The sequence below is a fragment of the Mustela nivalis genome, assembly GCF_964662115.1.
Source record: "Mustela nivalis genome assembly, chromosome: 14".
NCBI lineage: Eukaryota > Metazoa > Chordata > Mammalia > Carnivora > Mustelidae > Mustela > Mustela nivalis.
Genome location: NC_139033.1, coordinates 14,238,565 through 14,256,201, shown reverse-complemented (window position 1 = coordinate 14,256,201; position 17,637 = coordinate 14,238,565). Strand labels below are relative to the sequence as shown.

The 17,637-nt window shown below is 61.3% G+C and overlaps 1 protein-coding gene across 1 annotated transcript in view; it reads left to right on the top strand.

Annotated features, from left to right (window-relative positions):
* NCOR2 (nuclear receptor corepressor 2) overlaps nt 1-17,637 on the top strand; it is a 207,269-nt gene that overhangs the window by 133,940 nt on the left and 55,692 nt on the right. The window contains 3 exon segments of the mRNA XM_082698599.1: nt 6,440-6,585; nt 7,719-7,891; nt 9,762-9,824. Coding sequence (XP_082554725.1) covers nt 6,440-6,585; nt 7,719-7,891; nt 9,762-9,824 — 382 coding nt within the window.

The window sequence follows — 17,637 nt, the reverse complement described above, 5'->3', positions numbered from 1 at the left end:
GAGGTGGACAGTGCCCAAGTGAGTTAGCATGATTGTTGGAGGTGGTCGTGAGGGCTGCAGAGTGTCAGGAGGCAGCTGATGTGAGGGATGGCAGCTTTTAGGGAGCTGACCTCGAAGGCTCCTCTGAGGAGGGGGTCATCTGGGCTCAAACTTGAGTGATAAGAAAGAACCAGCCAGGCAGAGTCAGAGCAAGTGCAAAGGCCCTGAGGTAGGAGTAAACATGGCATCTTCCCGGAGGCAGGGGGGAGCAGCCCCAAGGGAAGTGGCTGAAGTGAGCAAGGGCGTGCAGGGACTAGATCACATGGCCTCGTGGTCTGTCAGACCCCTGGTCTTCTTCCCAGGGGCAGGACAGGGTCCGATCGACAATTTAAAACAGAGCTTTGGCTGCCACAACCACATATCTCCCTGCAGGCAGAACAGATGTCATGGGTGTGTGTGTGTGTGTGTGTGTGTGTGTGTGAGAAATGCTACTCGGGTTTTTTTGGCACATCTGTTTGCAGGGGCGTGCTGGGGAGTGTTCAGCACCCAGCCTTGTGGGGGCGAAGCCCCGATTTGTAGCACGTAACAGTTGCTGTGGTATAAATACTCCCATTGCTCCAGATCTAAGCCACCGACATGACGTCACCGAAGATGGAACTGGGAGGGGGCGTGCCCTTCGGTGGAGCTGGGAGGGGGCGTGCCCAACGCAGTAGACTTCCTCTGTGCCGATGCCGTTGACGTCAGTAACCTCGAGAGCATGGATAACAGATCTGTGTAGTCTAATAATTGGGAAATGCTGCATTTTGAGTACTTCTTACCCTTGTTTTTATCCCAAGTTCTTCAACTGTAAAGTTACGTAGTTTAGGTTTTGTTTTTTGTTTTTAATTAACATTTAATTTATTATTTGTTTCAGGGATACAGGACTATGAGTAGTTCAGTTTTTGATAACGGCTGTGTTTAACAGCTTAAATACAAAATCCTTGAAAGCTGAGGTCTGCTCTCGCGAGTGGATCCGAGCCGGCTCCTCCACACCTCTGTCTGGACTCAGGGGGCGTCCGCTGCCTGTGTTTCCCCAGGAGGGACAGATGGGCTGGAGGAGGCGCATAGGGCACCAAGGGTCGGGTGCAGGCCACCAGCCAGGACCAGAAGACACTGTTGTGTCTTGCCTCTGACCCCTGACCAGACCCTAGTTCTCCCACCTGCCTCGGGCTCCTGGGCCCCGTCGTCCCCACCGCCGAGAGACGGCAGGTGTCGGTCGTGAGGACAGAGCCCCTCTTGGGGTTTGCTCCCTGGGGGGTACATTGTACTCAGTGACGGGTGAGTGAGTGGCTGAGATGGCGATGTCGTGGGTGCTGCGGGCTTCGAGGAAGCTCTCATGGCACGTTTCTGAGGACCTGTCATCGGAGGGTTAAATCCCGTCAACTCTCACTCTTTCCTTCGGGATCAACAGCCACGCCTTCCCGCCTTCCCGGATCGGATCGGCTGCCGAGTTGCCCTTCAATGAAGGGGCAGAAGACGTCATCCCCTATCCCAACCCCCCAACTACTAACGGGAGCCTTTGGTGGCTGTCCACTGGCACCAGGACACCCCTGTGTGTGAGAGCGTGAGGCTTACAGATGGCCAGGCTCTGCAGCCATGTCCAGTATGTCGCGCGGTAGGGACAGTGCTGGTGTTCATGTCACTGTGCCTTTGCCCAGGCAGGTCCCCTCCCTGCAGTGTCCCCTCTCATCCTTGTCAACCGAAAGCCTTTGGGGACTCTGCTCAGAGGCCTCCTTTCCCGTCCCCGTGGGTCAGGCAGAACTGCCACCACATCTGTCGTGTGCCCTGTCTTTCAAAGTGTCCCCAGCACGAGCCTCCTTCTGCCCTGGCGGAGTTCCTTGTCTCTGTCATTTGGGGAAGGTTGGGGATCGCATTTTTGGTGGCGTAGTGTCCGCCTTGTGGGAACGTGCAGGTGGTGGCACAGTTGGGCTTGAACGGGGGAGCCCGTGACCCCACAGCCCGGGGTCGCAGGCACAACACCTGCCCATAGGATCTTGCTGGGAAATGCTGTGCAGTCTGGGGCCAGCCCCTCGGCGTCTCCGTGTCCCTGTGTCGTGTGCTATGGAGCAGAGGTCGTCCCAGGGCTGCTGGGAAGATTCGGTTAACTCACAGGTAGAATGAAGAGAAGCCTTCGTCTGGATTTGTTGTTTTTATTCGTGCGGTTTTCCGTGCAGCCCTGATCTGGGGCTCAGCACAGCGCAGGCTCTGTGGCCTCCTGCCTGTCCTGCACTCAGCTCCGGAAGCAGGGGTCCCTCGGGGATTGGAACTGATGGCTCTGGCTGACCATGGATCCGGTCAGGTTTTCCGCAAAGCCGTGCTGTGGTTTGGGAGGGACCTTCCCAACCGAGTCCTGGGCATGAAGCCCATCGTGAGTCGGAAACGTGTCTGGAAAGCAGAGGTAGACCCCGCACTGCGAGCTCCAGAGTGCTTCCAGAGGGAGCTTGGCCTCCGGATCTCCCCACCCCCTAGGTCCACGGGTGTCACCCTGCTGCCAGTGGCAAGGGTCCTGGATGTGTTTTGGGGAACAAGGATCCCTGACAGCCTCGCCCCTCAGTGTGGTCCAGGAACTAGCAGCATCAGCGCCCCCAGGAAGCTGCCTAGAAATGCAGTGGCTCAGGCCCACTTCAGACACACGGAGTCTGCACTTCCGCACTGTCCTCGGCTGATTCGTGCATGGTCTAGACGGAGCAGCACTGGTCTGGGGCACAGGTGGCATGTGATGGCTCCTCGGGTCAAATCTGGCCCACTGACTATTTGTAAATAAAGTTTTATTGGTACAGAGCCATGCCTATTTGTTTACATTTTGGTTGCTTTCAGGTTACAAACGGAGGTGCGTTGAGCAGTTGTGCCAGAAACCAGGGGACCTGTGGCCGCACAGAATTAACCGTGTGGCTCTTACAGGAAAAGCTGGCTGGCTCCTTGTCTACGGCCCTAGATCTCAAGCCTGGTTGGCCATCGGAGTAACCTGGGGATTCGTGATTGGTGTGGCCGCGGCCCGGGCTCCCCAGGTGTCCTGTGCGTGCGGTCATCAGGCCGTGGGAAGCTTGGCTCTGGTTTCCCCATGAAAGGGGGCAAGTGCAGCTCCATGGCCGTGGATGGCCTGAGGTCTGGGGGCTGGGGCCGCAGTGGCCGTTCCTCCTCGCTGATGTAGCCGTCCTCCTGTGTGCTGCCCTAGACCATCGAAGGCTTCTGGAGACGTACTTGGCTTGGGGTGTGGGGGTTGCTATGAGTGGGGCCCCCATCTCGCCCCACAAACCTGGAGTGAATGGAGCACTTCTGAGTCATCCCGTCGACTCCTGCTTGCTGCAGGGGGCCAGGCAGAGGGTCCTTACTGTGCCTGACCAGTCTGTCCCACTGTAAAATGTGTTTGAGGCCTGGGTCTCCTCCCTTTCGTCCCCTGGGACGGCGCCACTCAGCTCGGGGTGCTGGGACACCTCTCCCAAGGGAGACGGCAGCCAGGTTGCAGGAAACCCTGAGCCTGTCCGGGGCCCTGTGCCGTGGCTCCACGGCAGTGTTGCTGCACTCCCTGCTCCTCCGCACCCCTGCGCTTCTTAGGGCTTGGGAAAGTGTCTGGGCAGGGGCACCGGTGTCCAGCACTGGGCTTGCACACCTGGTGGGAAGGGGTGGGAATCGTGAGCAGGCTGTGGTGCCCCACCTCCGCATGAGGTGGGCACAGGTCGGGAGACTCTGGCTCCGAGCACCGCTGAGGGGGGAGGGGCCCGCCGGGTAGGTGGAGTGGTGGGAGTGTGGGCTCGGCATGGCTGGGGTTAACTCAGGCGTAGGCTGGAATCCTGTCCCTGCTGTGTCCCTGGTTTGTCCCTTGACCTCTCTGTGCCTCCGTTTATTCTTCTGTAAAATGGGAGAATGAAGGGGCTGGTAAAGGAGGTGATTGCAGTTCATAGAGCAGTGCCCGGGGCAGGGCACTGAGACTGGTGTTTGTTATTCATGCTGTGACGTGGGTGATGATTCGGGGGTGGGGATGGTTACGGGCTGGCCCAGGCTCGGGGAGGTGGGGGTTCGAGGAATCTTGAGTGGGGGACAGGGTGGGTTAGATGGGAAGTTACAGGAACACCCAAAGACACCGCCTCTGACCCGAGCCCCCAGACTATGGTCAGAGGCTAGGAGTAGGACTTTAGAAACCGTGGGACCCGGCCGTTGGCTCTCCTCCGAGACTGTGAAGCGTTGCTTCCCTGTAGTTGGGAACACGGGTCACTGCCCTTTCTGTCTGAGGTTGCCTAAGGGCACGAAGTGGGGTAGCGCTTGCAAGGGGTTTCGCGTGGTGCCAAGGACAGGCCACCTCCGTGGATGGAGCCCCAGCTCACCACTCCTCTCGGGTTTTCATCTTCATTTCTGTCCTCGGGACCTCAGAGGGCCGGGAGCTCATCAACAGAACGTGCCGGGCGTGCATGGAGGCACGGGTCAGCAGGCACGGGTGCGGAGCTGGGCCCCGTGGGTGGGAGCTGCACCCTGGCTGTGCTGGCAGGGGTGGTGGCTGCTTGGTGGAGGATGAGGTCCCAGGAGCCTTCGAGGCCCCCCAGGCTAGATCCAAGGGATGATGACAGGTGCCTCCCGCAGGTTGGCTTAGAATTGGGCCCCTGTGGCCATTGGGAGGGACAGCAAGGAGGGATTTGGGGTGAGGCTGCCGCCCAGGCGGGATCTGGGTGCAGGTGCGGCCGAAGGCGTGTCAGGTGGTGCCGAGCTCCCTGTGGCCGGAGAGCCCCTGCCGTGCCCAGCACCTGGCGTCAGGCTCCCAGGTGTCGTAGAAGTCCGCAAATCTGACAGGCGGAGATGGGAGCCAGGCTGGGTGGCCTGTGGGGCAGGGGTCAGTCCCCCTCCCCAGCCAGCCACGCACTCTCCCCTGCCCTGGAGCCAGGTCAGGCGAGGGTGCAGAGGGCACGCTGCGTTGAAACAAAGCGGGAAACCTCTCTGTCCCCACTTCCACCTGCTGGGATAGAAAGCTCCAAAAGCGACTTTGCCTTTTGGGTGTGAGAGGGGCCCAAAGCTCCTAGGCAATGGGAAGTTTATGCTTTAGTTCAAGTTGAGGGCTTCAGGGGGTGAGGGACAGGCTAGTCCCAGCCACCAGGGATCGGCAGCAACGTGGTGGGGGTGGAGAGGCTGTTCCAAGTCCAGCCGTCATGCCCTTGCCTCCTCCGACAGAATAGAAGTGGTTCTTGGAGAGGGGGAGGCAGAGTCGAGCCAGGAGGTCCTGGGGCGACCTCTGCCACAGCTTCAGAGAGCACGGGTTCCCCCACCCCCCCAGGATCCACAGAATGCCCCCGGCTGGCCTGCGCTCCCGCTTCCTAGGTTCTAGCTGCACGAGAGGGTCCAGGGAGGTGTCGCAGGCCGAGGCGGCCTTGGCAGGACGGGCGTGTGTTCCTGAGGCACAGGAAAGTTGCAGGGAGAGAGCGAGACCCTGCCTGCCCGCACCTTCTCCCTCAGCTTCGTTTCTTTCTCCTTGTCGGATCATCCGTTTGGCCGTACCCCTACCACACACACGCAAGGCTTTGCTAGGGTTCGTTTTCCCTTCACTTGGCTCGTTGGCATGGAAAGATGTTCCGGTTGGTAGGTGTCTGCAGGGAGGTCTTTGGGGTGGCTGTGCATTTTTAAAGATTTTATTTGTTTATTTGACAGACAGAGATCATAAGTAGGCAGAGAGGCAGGCGGGTGGGGGCAGGGAAGCAGACTCCCCGCTGAGCAGAGAGCCCGATGCGGGGGTCGATCCCAGGCAGGCTCAGCAGCCCAGGATAATGGGGCAACGGGCCTGTGCCTGGCTTGCCTCCGGGCAGATGAAATGCCTTCAAGAGGAGGCTGGTTTGCTGTGAGCCCCTTTCGTCTCCCCCTGAAGCAGAGGTTCACGCCCCCTTGATGTGAGGAGGGCAAGCCGGCTGTTGCGAGAGTGGGTCCTCGACGCGGCAGCAAGCGCCTTCACACGGGCCTGGGCCCAGGACACCCCTCCCGCCGGCCCATTTTACAGATGTGGTGACAGGCTGAGAGGTGGCCTGAGCTTCGTCTGTCAACAACGTGTCCCCAGGTTCCCCAGTGTTCACCCTGCTCTGGCTTCAGGTCGACCAGCAGCCCTCCCCGTGCTGTTGATGGCGTCAGTCCCACTTGAACACCCACGCCAGACACCAGCTCTGAGGCTCCTCTCCATTCCGCCTCCCGGGCCCTGGCTGAGGTGTCGGCGTGCTGACTAGCCCTGCTGTGCAGAATCAGCACAGAGAGGTCAAGATCCTCATCTGAGGTCACACAGCCCCTGAATGGAGGAGGCAGGAGTTAGCCCAGGCTTCCAGTTTCTACACCTCGCCTGGGACTCCTGGCTCCCCAGGCCCCGTGGGCTGCAGGTCCCCAGGCTGCGGCCGTCTCCCCCCCAACCCCCCGCCCGGTCTCACTGTTTTCCTCTCCCCTCCCCCTGGGCCGGCAGCAGCAGCAGCAGCAGCAGCAGCAGCAACAGCAGCAGCAGATGCCCCGGAGCAACCAGGAGGAGAAGGAGGAGAAGGACAAGGACAAGGAGACCGAGAAGGAGGAGGAGAAGCCCGACGTGGAGAACGACAAGGAGGAGCTGAGCAAGTAAGACGGGGCCGGGCCGCCCGGCTTTGCGCCCCCAGGGAGCGGCGAGGAGGTGCTCCTTGGAGGCCCAGGCTCCCGCGGGCAGCGCTCCGCAGAGACTGTGGGGACAGCGGTTCGGCACCTGCCGATCGTCTGCCGGGAAGGGAGGCATCTTTGGCTCCGTCTGAATCCCCTTCCGGAAGCCCGCCCGGCCCCCTCCCGTCTCCTCCCGCCCGCCCTTTCCTCCTGGAACCCTCTGGAGACCTCAGAGACTGATCGCTCATTTGAGCTCGACTCCTGAGCTAATACATCTAGGCAGTGACTTTGGAGCTCTTTGCCTCCTCGTCTCTCTCCCTCCTCCGCCGAGTCTCCCGAGATGCCGGGCGGGGGACGGGGGATCAGAGGAGCTAGCGGAAGGACTAGGGATGCAGGCGGGCCCTGCCCTCACCTCTAGAATTCTCGCTGTCAGCCTGAGCTCTTGCAGATCAAGGCGCAGCCTTCCGTGCCTGCCAGGGGCGGGCACCGAGCGCGGCCAGCTGGAGGTCTGCGCCGGGGAGGGGGGGCGGGCACGGCTCCGTGCCAGGTACCTGGAAGAGGCTCAGGAATGTGGCTTCGGAGAACATCTGGCTTCTTTACCCCCGCCCCCCTCCCGGACGCCCAGGGAGGGCCTTCAGGAAGATGAATGGGAGGCGGGGGTGGTAAAGCGGAGTGGCCCCGTGGTCCGCCCTCCTGAGTCTGCTTCTGAGAAGGCTCCAGCTCTGGGTACGGAGGTCACACGCACCCCCACACACCTGGCTCGGTGGCACACGCCGGCAGGAGACTTCCCTTTTGTGCGTGCTGCGAGGCACGGTGGCCCTTGATGATCTGGCCAGCAAAGCGAGGGCCGTTCCTAGAGGCCCGCGGAGCCTCTCTGTTTTGGGGAGTGAGGTGGCCCGTCGGTGGTACCCACCGGCACCCCGTGATACGTGAGAGGGTAGCTGCTGCCCGCCAGCCCTTCCCCTGAGCGTCCCCTGCCTCCCAGCCTCTGACTGGTCCAGACCCCCCACCCCCGGCAGCCAGTGCTCCTTGAGCTAAAGAAAAGCAGGTCTCTCGCAATGGTCGTCCGGTCTCCAGGCGTGGACGAAGCCATCCCTGTCTCTGTCTCTGACCTTCAGGGAGAAGACGGACGACACCTCGGGGGAGGACAACGATGAGAAGGAGGCGGTGGCCTCCAAAGGCCGCAAAACGGCCAACAGTCAGGGAAGGCGCAAAGGCCGAATCACCCGCTCGATGGCCAATGAGGCCAACAGCGAGGAGGCCGTCACCCCGCAGCAGAGCGCGGAGCTGGGTGAGTTCTGGGCCAGGGAGGACCGTGGCTTCTGAATCCCAGCTTGAGCTTCTGAACGCGCTGGGTGACCTGGGGAGAGCTCCTAAACCTCTCTGTGCGCCCTCATCTCCATAGCGCTTGCCGGGTGTGGGAAGAGCCCACGACGGTGCCTGGGGGTGCGAAGGGCTAGTGGCTGTCAGCCCCGGTGATCCCGGAACTGGGAGGGTTCACATTAAAATCCAGATGGCCAGTTTGGGTTCTGTTTTTTAATGAGAAAATCCGGCCGCACCTGGCCCGCATTTCTTCCCGGTAGCAGTTGGCACCGAGTAGCCCTACCTCTGTCTAGAAGGACCTGGGCGCAGACTGTACCCCCCCACCCCGCCCGTCCCCAGCTCCAGTAGGCTCCCGGGTTCATACTTCACTTCTGTGGGCTTCCGTTTCTCCTGCTCAGCAGACGTCCACCCCCAGGGGCTCTGAGCGCCCCCCCCACCTCAAGTTGTAGGGGGGCTGAGGGGAGAGATGGCTCTAGTAGCAGTTCTCAAGTTCAGCCACAGGGGGGCAGCCAACGTGTGTCTGTCATCTGTACTGTTCTGGCTGTTGGAGGGGGGGGGCACTGACCTTCCCAGCTCTGTGCTCAGGCTGAGGCCCCGGCCACCAGGAGATACCTCCCCAGGGTGGGAGCTGATGGAGGTGAGGTTTCGTTGTCACAGATGCCCTCTACCCGACACCCGGGGTCCGTATCAGATGCTTGTCCCTTCTTCCTGTGGGAGGTAATTTGTACCCATTTCATAGATGGGCTCTTTGAGGCTTAAATAGAGGATGTTGCCTCCATAGTCGTGAGCTCACCGGGATTCAGACCCAGCCCCACTGGCCCCAAATTTAATGTGACTCCTGTAGTCGTTTGCTGGTTGCCCCTTGGTGCCCGGAGGCTGATTCAGTGGAGGGGGGTGGGGGCGGCTAACTTCTGGGAAGCTCCTGTTAGGCCCCAGGCTGACGCTGGGGCAAACACCCCCCGGCCCCTCAGCTCAGATTTCTAGCTTCCCTCCGAGGGTGCCTTGGGAAAGAAGGGAAAGTTCGTGAGGTCTCACAGGTTGGCAGGCCACAGCAGCAGGGAACGGGAGCATCTCCCCTCTCGTGGCTGGAGCTGTTCCTTCTCCTCTCCCTCCTGCTGGAGCTTTCCCCACTGGCCAGCCGGCCTCTCCCCAGCACATCCTCTGGGCCTGGTGCTGTTTTAGGCGCTGAGTCCTTGCCGCTGGCTCCTCGTGTCTGCCCTCTTGGTGAAGTCTTAAGCAATTTACAGGGCAAGAACTGGGCTCCTATCTGGGAGACCTTGGAGGAGAGATCCAAAAACAGCGCCACAGTGGAGGCCCGGCCAACTCTGTGAGGTCCGCGAGAACCATGTCCCTTCTAAAACTTCCTGCCGATCAGGTGGAGTTTGGGGAGAGTACAGCAGTCGCCCCGTAGAGCAGCATTCTCAGTGAGGGACCTGATGAGCCCCAGGGGACAATTCTGGCCAACAACGGCCATGTCTGGAACGCTCGTTGATTGTCACAGTTGGGGTGGGGACTGCTGGCAGCTGGTGGGTGAAAACCGAGGGTTTAACAGTAAAGGATCACCCGTATAGACAAGTCCACGCTCACCTGAGGGCCTCGTCCACCCAAAGCTCGCGTCCCGAGTACCCCCGACCTTCATCTGGTCACCGAGCTTTCATGTAGGTCACTCCCTTCCCAACCAAGTGCATGCAGAGACAGTCCTCACGGTTCAGACCCTAGACCACCTTAGTGTCCCCGCCTATAAAATGGGCTGATGACACCACCGCCATCCCAGCGGGCCGTGTGGAGGCTGGGCCGCCCCTCGGGCTGTTGCCAATGCATCCTGTCTTCCGTTTCAGCTTCGATGGAGATGAACGAGAGTTCTCGCTGGACAGAAGAGGAAATGGAGACGGCCAAGAAAGGTGAGGGGCTCCGGGGGCTCTGATCCGCCCTGACTAGCATCCAGACCCCGCAGTTCTCGTGCTGGGGAGGGTGAGGCACGTTGGGCCTGACCCACGCACGGGCTCTGGAGCCATCTGGAGGGCCAGGCTCTGCTTTCGGGCTGATCTCAGATTGGTTGCTTTTCCTCGGAGTCTTGGTTTCACCCTGCAGTGACTGCGTCGTCAGGCACACAGTGTGTCCCCAGGGTGACACTGAGGCACAGCTCCGAAAAGTTGCAGCTCAGGCTGTGCGCACGGGTCAGTGGACCGCTTCTGTCGCCTCCGGGGTCAGCATGTCGTGGCCCCGTAGATGCTGGTGGCAGCGCACCTGGGCGTCTTGGAGGGGAGGCCCAGAGCTGGCCAGCAGCCACCACAGCGGGGTCACAGGGTCAAGCTGCGTGTCCCCTTCAGCTGTGTCATCTCTGTGGTTGGAGTCCGTGCACGGTAGTGCTGACCCCATGTCCTCCCTTAGAAGCCCAGCTGCGTGTTCATTGGAGCCAGAACAGCAGGGTCCTTCCCTTCGTGGCTCAATGACCTATCTCTGTGCCTCAGTCTCCCGTTCTGTGAAGTGGGAGGGGCATCCGTGAGGAACCAGAGGTAACAGGCATCGAGGGGCCTGAGCCCGGGTCCTGTACCGTCAGGGGCTGCATCCGCATGGGTTCCCCTTGTCTCGGGGCTGACTCCTTGCTCGCCGTGCCCAGCACTGACAGGAAGGCTGAGGCCGGGGGTGCCTGAGTTCCATTTACCCGCCTGCTCTCATTTACTCTGGTCCCAGCTCCCAGAGTGGCTCGTTTCCATCCCGTTTCACAGAGGACCAAGTGAGGAGTGAGGCCAAGGACGGCCTGGGGCCCGGAGCAAGTCCAGGCCTCCAGCTCTCGTCCCCCTGGCCCCACCAGGGCCCTCCCGCAGACGTGCAGCTTCCTGTGCCCAGGGCTCTGGGTCATGACTCACAGAGGGCACAGATGGCCTTTCTTGTGAAGGCCCCGGGCATCCAGGGGCAGGCGAGTGTGAGGACGGGACAGCCTCCAGGCCCCTACACTCCAGCCTGGGAAGGGGGTGCTGAGTAGCCCGAGTGCTCTGCCCTGGGGTTTCAGAAACTGACCAGGAGCAGCCCCAGACCTGAGCAGGGCCTTCCCTCCCAGCTCCTGTCTGGGCCCCCTGCCCCTCTGAGGCCCAGACCCCTCTTCCGAGCTCCCCGCCCTTGGCGAGCAGCGACCCTCTCAGCACTCGGGAGAGGAGCCCTCTGCTTCCCCTCCTGGGCGAGGCCCTGGAAGGTGCAGGCCGAGCAGCACGCATGGCACCCTGGGCGTCATCTCTCACTGCGGGGCAGAGGGGTGCTGTTAGCCCCCCGGGGGGGGGCGCACGGTGCTTTTTCCTCTGTTGGTTTCTCTCTGTTCTCTGTCCATGCTGTGGTTCCAGGTTGGATTGCACCCCTGGGTGCAGCGGAGTCTTCCCTGAGATCGCATGAGTCTTTTTTTCTCTTTTATGGAATTTCGGCGAAACACGCCTAACGCAAAATTTACCGTTTGCTCTTTCAAAGTGTACAAGTTAGTGGCATTAAGCGCCTTCACAGTATTGTGCAACCATCACCTCTGTCTAGTTCCAGAACGTTTTACCACCCCAGACAGAAACTCGATGCCCACAAGTGGTCACGCCCAGCCCCCGAGGCCCGCCAGCCTCTGGCGTCCACTAACCTCCTTTCTGTGTCTGTGGATTTGCCGTTCACCCGAATGGATCCCGCGGGACACGCCCCCCGCGTCTGGCTTCTCCCCCAGCCTTGCGCTTGCGAAGTTCGTCAGTGGTGTTGGCGTGTGGGCTTCGTTCCTTTTCGTGGCCGGGCTGTAGTGCCCCGCGCGGGGTCCTGCCGATGCGTCCATGGGTCTGTCGGTCGACGGTTATGGGGGCTGTTCCTGTCTTCGGGCTCTTGTGAACAGAGCCACTGGGAACACCTGTGCAGGATCGCACATTTTGTTAAGCACCCGCGAGTCCCCTGCGTACCCGTCGTTGGCAGCGATGTCACCCGGGACCCCCCACTTCCCCTCTCAGCGGGGCAGTGAGGGGCTCTGTGTGCAAGGCCCAGGACCGCCAGCCCGTGCTCCCACAGCCCCTCTCTGCCGTGCTCCCCCACCCCGAGAGTGTCTTCTGTTGTCACGGCGGCTCCATCCCTGGCCCCCTCCCTGCTGCCTGGGAACCGGGAGTTGGCCAAGTTGGCGGCCATCCTCTCTCTCCCTCTGGGAAGGGCAGATCTGGGGAATGGGAGGTCGGCGGGGATGACTCACCGGCCGAGACGGGAGTGTGCCCCGCTGTCTCAAGGTTGGGTCCTCACAGCCGCGGTGAGCTCATCCTGTGTCCTGCCCACAGAGACGGCCGCGCGAGAACCCCCCGGGGACTGTGCACGCCAAGGCCCTGCTCAGTGACATTTGTAATAATGCGATGAGCGCTGGCGTGCTCGTCTGCCGTGAATTACAGCAATCTGGACAATTACTGCTCAGGGTGGCTGCTAATGGCTGTGTGTTCCAGGCGGCGGGCGGGGGCGGGGCGGGAGGCAGGTGCTGGCAGCCCGGGGCCGCTGGGCTCCAGCATGAGCCTGTGGGGAGGGGGGAGATGCTAGGAATGCTGTGGAGCCCCCCCGCCCCCCAAATCCAGCCCTCAGGAGCCCAGGAAGGCACTCAGGAAGCAGCTCAGCTGCAGGCAGATGGCATGCCCTTAGCTTGCTGCTTAGCCTTCCCATTGACCTGGAGCTTCACCTGAGTGGGGCAGGGGTACCCAGAGAGGAGCCGACTTGGTCCCTCCTTTGGGGAGTCCGGGGAAGCAAGTAGCCGGCTGTCCCCAGGGTCTTGGGGTTGTTGAGCCTGCCCCGGGCATCCCAGAAGACCTCCAGCAGCCTGGCCTCAGAGGTTGAGCCACAGAGGACCCCCTCCTCCCCTCCCTGGAAAACCAGGCCTTGCAGCTCTGGGATCTCAGGCACATCCGTCAACCTCTCTGTGCCTCCGTTTCCTCTTGGGTCTGGCGGGAATTAGACTATCTCCCGCTGTGTGGGTTTCCTGGGGCTGTCCTAACAACATACAGACGGGGGGCCCTAGACCAGCAGGGCGTTCTCTCCCGGCTCTGGAGGCCAGAGGTCCACAGTCAGAGTGTGGGCAGGGCTGTGCTCCCTCTGACTGTAGGGAGGGAACCTGTCTTGCCTGTCCAGCCTCCGACGTCTGCCTCCGTCCCTGGCTTTCCTTGGCTTGTAGGCCCACGGCTGCCATCTCTGCCTCTGTCTTCGTGAGGCTGTTTCCCTTTTCTTTACAAACACCCTTACTAACCCAAGAGGACCTCACTTCAATGTGAATTTATCTCCGAAGAGTCTTTTCCCCAGTCAGGTCATGTGTAGAGGTGGCAGGGACCTGAAATTTGGAGGCAGCCCAGTTCAGCCCAGTGTAGCCAACACTGGGACTCCGTGAAAAACAAAGCAAAACCCAGCGGTGTATCAGGCATATTGAGGTCCCCGTCACCATTTGTGACTGTCATCCATTCCCCAGCCGGGTGACCTTGGCCTGGCCCGTCCCTCTCCTGGCCTCCTTCCGCCCCGACTCCAGCATGTGGCTGGGACGCCATCTCCCAGGGGCATCGTAAGGGGGGCACAGACCGTAAAGGTACAGTTCTTAGTATACAGTCGCTCAGAAGCGGTAGGCCCACAGTTCAATACAGAGTGTCCGGAGCCTTTCGTGCTGAGTTCAGGCCCTGCTCTGGCCCTTGCGGGGGTGCGACCCTGAGCAAGGGTGTGCTCCTCTCGGGCCTTGGCTCCTTGTGCACAGCTGGAGAAGCAGGCTGGAGGTGAGTGACCTCCTTGGCGGAGGTTCCACAAGGACCGAGAGGGTTCCCCTGGGCTGGCACCCAGAGCCCAAACGATAGTGAGGGACACTGCTGGGTACTTCTCAGTGTTCCTGGATACAAGGCAGGTGCTGGTCTTCGTTCCTTCTATTCAGATTTGGAAACCAAGGCTCAGAGAGGTTAGGTGAGCTGTCCCAGGTCACACAGCTCTTAATTGGTGGTGCTGGGGTTTGAACCCAGATACTCTGGTTACAGAGTGGGACTGGGGCCGCTGTGAGGTTTGAATGAGTTAGTCCGTGGGTCGGGCTACTATTAATCAGATAATGAGGGGCCCATGGGTGGCTCCGTCAGTTAAGCGTCCGACTCTTGATTTTGACTCAGGTCCCGATCTCGGGGTCGTGGGCTCGAGTCCCACGTGGGGCTTCGCACTCAGCACAGCGTTTGCTTGAGATTCTCTCTCTCCCTCTCCCGGGGCCCCTCCCCCTGCTCCTGTGTGCACTCCTGCGCCATCACTCACTCTCTCGAAATAAATAGAGAAAAGTCTTTTTAAAAGATCACATAATGAGGGAGGGAAGGACATCCCAGCAGCAGAAACAGCATGTGCGAAGGTCTCATGGCAGGGGCAGTGTGACAAAGTCAGAAGATGTCGAAACACGCGGTGAGGGGGAAGAGAAGGGGAGGGGTGGAGAGGCGCTTGGGATCCTGGCCTTACAGCTGTGGGATGGAGGCCCAGAGCGTGGGGAGTGGGGAGGAGGGGGCACAACAGCTGCAGCGTTCTGGGCGGGCAGGTGGGCACCTTCTCTTCTTGGGCGCACGGAGCCAGGGCTGCCTGCCCTGGGGCTCGCACCAAGTAGGGACTGAGCATGTGCAGGAAGCAGCCTCCCCAGGAACCGGGCAGCTCCAGGGAGCTGGCTGCCCGCCCTCAGGCTCTGCGCCATGCTGGGCAGGAGGGGCAGGCGAGGCGCTGGGCTGGGATGTGAGGCTCTAGTTCCCCTGGGAAAGGTCAGCCTGGCCTGGCTCGGAGTCTTGACCCAGCTGCGCGGGAGGCCTGGGGCTCTGCTGGCAGCTCGTCTGGGTCCCCAGCATCTCTTCTCCGGTGGGCAGGGTGCCCGCGGTGGAGGGGGCGGGGTAGCCCCTGGTCACACTGTTCCAGACCAGGAAGAGGTGCTGGTCTGGCTCCATGCTGCCAGCCCCTCCCTGGCCCCAAGTGGCCCGCCTGGTGTAGGGAGAGAGGCTCGGGGAGTGGCCATGGATGGAGGCAGCCTGGGCAAGCCTCCCGGGCTGGGTGGCTCTGAGGCTGACCCCAGTGCAGACACACGCGCTTGCACTCGCTCTCTCTCTCTCTCTCTCTCTCTCTCGCAGTAACCCTGCGCCTGCAGCCCTCGCCCCCCGCGCACACCCCCCACCACTTTCACGGGGAGTGAAGGAGAAACCACTAATTGCTTTGCACCTCTGAAGTGCTTGTTGTGCACACTGGCTGCTTTAATTAGTTTTTACGGATGAAGAGTCTGAAGTTCAGGGAGGGGAGGCGTGAGCCCCAGCCCCGGAGCTCGGAAGAGCGGGCCCTCCCCACACACTCATCCGTCGCCCAAGCCTCCTGCTGCCCCTACGGCGGGCGGCGTGGATGAGAGCGGCCAGAGCGCACTGCCAGCCCGTGGCGCACACACTGGCAGAGGCTGGGGACGGGCTGTCGGCGCGGTGCTTCCTGCGCCGGCAGGGCTCACGTGTGTGGGGCCACCTCTGGTGCCGGGGTCAGCGAGGGCCCAGAAGGGGACAGGGCCCGCCCTCAGAGCGGGTGCCTGAGGGAGGCTGACGTGGGGATGGGGGCGGCACCAAGGGTCGTCCGGAGGGACAATCGGCAGCATTCAGGGTCGTTGGAAGGACGGGGCGGACGCGGATGGGGAGCCGCTGCCACCCGTGGGCTGCAGGGCAGGGGTCGCATCTCCGGCACTTTGCCTCCCCATCCTGGATGCTTCGGCATGTGCTGGAGGAGAAAGTCAAGTTTCTGCATGACCTCGGGACGAAGGAGGCTACCAGCCTCAAGGGCAGGCTCCCGACCCCGCTGTGGTCCCTTGTCAGCCCCCTTGAAGCTCCGGTGAGGCACCCACCAGGCCTCTTCACTCCCAGGAGAAAAGCGGGCGCGTCGGCTGCCGACCCTCGGAGAGCGGCACCTGGCCAAGGGTGCTGAGTGTCGTCGCGGGGCAGGGCTCGCCGGTTGAAGCACTTTGCGTGAACTAGTGCATCAGGCGAGTGTTCCACAAGGGTGGACGCACACGTGTGCCTGCACGCATGGGCACACGCGCACAAGCACAGTGTGCTTTGCAGAGGAGAGCGCCGAGGTCCGGAGCGATGAGCCGGCGCTTGCACCGCAGACAGTGCAGAGCCGCTCGGCCCAGGAGCCCGCTCTGTGCTCTGTAGGAAAACCTGATGCTGAGCGGGTCACGTGGCATTTTCCCGGGGGGGTGGGCAAGGCGACATGAGGTCACACATAGGTGACTTCTTTTCATTGAAAATGTCTACTGGATCGTGTGCTGGGGGAGAGGTGGCCGTTGGACGTCCCATCGATGATGTGTGGCTCTAATTGCTGAAACTGGGGCTTGTTTTTAAAAGCATAAATGGAAAGGAAGAGGCAGGTAAGTCAAAGTTCAGGCACGACGTTGTCTAGCCAGGATCCTGACGGGATTTCGGGACTGGCCGGAGTTTTGGAAGCTCTGACACAGAGTCGGGGCCCAGCCGGGTTGCCAGCTGAATGGCTGAGTCCGCGTCCAACCCACCCAGGGCTTGGGGTTTCTGGAAGAAGGAAGTGCCGTGACTCAGGACTAAGCCCGCTGGATTTTTTTTCCCCTCTCCTTCGACAGTGTTTTGGGCAGAAAGTTTTGTTTCGCAAACTGGAGTTTCTTTTGGAAAATGGCAGCTGGCAGGAGGGGTGGGGATGTGTCCCTCTTGGAGGGAGCCTGTGCTCTTCGTGGAGAGAACAGAAAGCCTCAGGGTTGGAAGGGGTGGGCGGGGGTGGGGGAGTCACTGTGTTTCCTGGAAGGGGGTGCTGGTTTTCCAGAGAGAGCAGCCGTGGCACCCCCGGGACACGGATGGATGGCGGTCTGCCCCTCTCCTCCCCAATCCCCTGCCAGGTGCTACCAGGCACCACCCCCCCTGCCCTGTTATCTGAGCTCACGGATGGTGAGCTGTTGGTTGGGTTTGCAGACCCTCGGTGGGGAGAGAGCTGCCTGTAGCTCGAGAGGGAGCTGGGCCAGGGACAGGCCAGGGACAGGCCAGGGACAGAGGCCTCTCTGGGGGCTGAGTCACTGCTCCCATAAGAACAATTCGTCACCAGCCCCTGCACGGTGCCTGGAAAGCTTCCTCTGAGGGTGGCCAGAGCAGTCAGCGGCCAGACCAAGACCCCCCCTGGGCCACGGTGCTGTGATGCCCCTCCTGCTGCCCCCCTGCAGCCACGCACTGCTCCTCTGTCTCCTTCAGCTCGAGTATGTGACTCAGACCTCCTGGCTCGACTTCCTGTCTCGGTCAATTTCACTTCCTAGTTCCTGCCTCCTGACTCTTCAGAACGAAACTCTTTCCTTAGAAATTAGAAGTGGGGTCGGGGAATCCAGACCGCAGGGGACCTCGGGAGAATCTGCCCTCTGGGCCCAGGCGTGGAACTTTGGCGGGCCCTGCCTCCATCCTCGTCTGGTGAGGGTCTAGGGCGCCCTGCCCTATTCAGCCCCCTCCTCTCAGGAGCTCCTTCCTGGGGGCCTCAGAGAGGTGGCACGGGGGCCATGGGACACCCAGGGGAGCCCCCCAGACCCAAACACTTGGGGAATCCAGAACTTTGTTCACTCGCCAAGTGCCTTCTGCATGCCAGGCAGTTACGGGTGCAGAGACGTGACAGTCCGTGAGCCGTGGAGCAAAGAGCTAATTTCAGAATGCTCCGCGGGCAACAAAGCCTCGCGATGGCAGGGTGGCTGGGGGATGGCTTTAGAGAAGC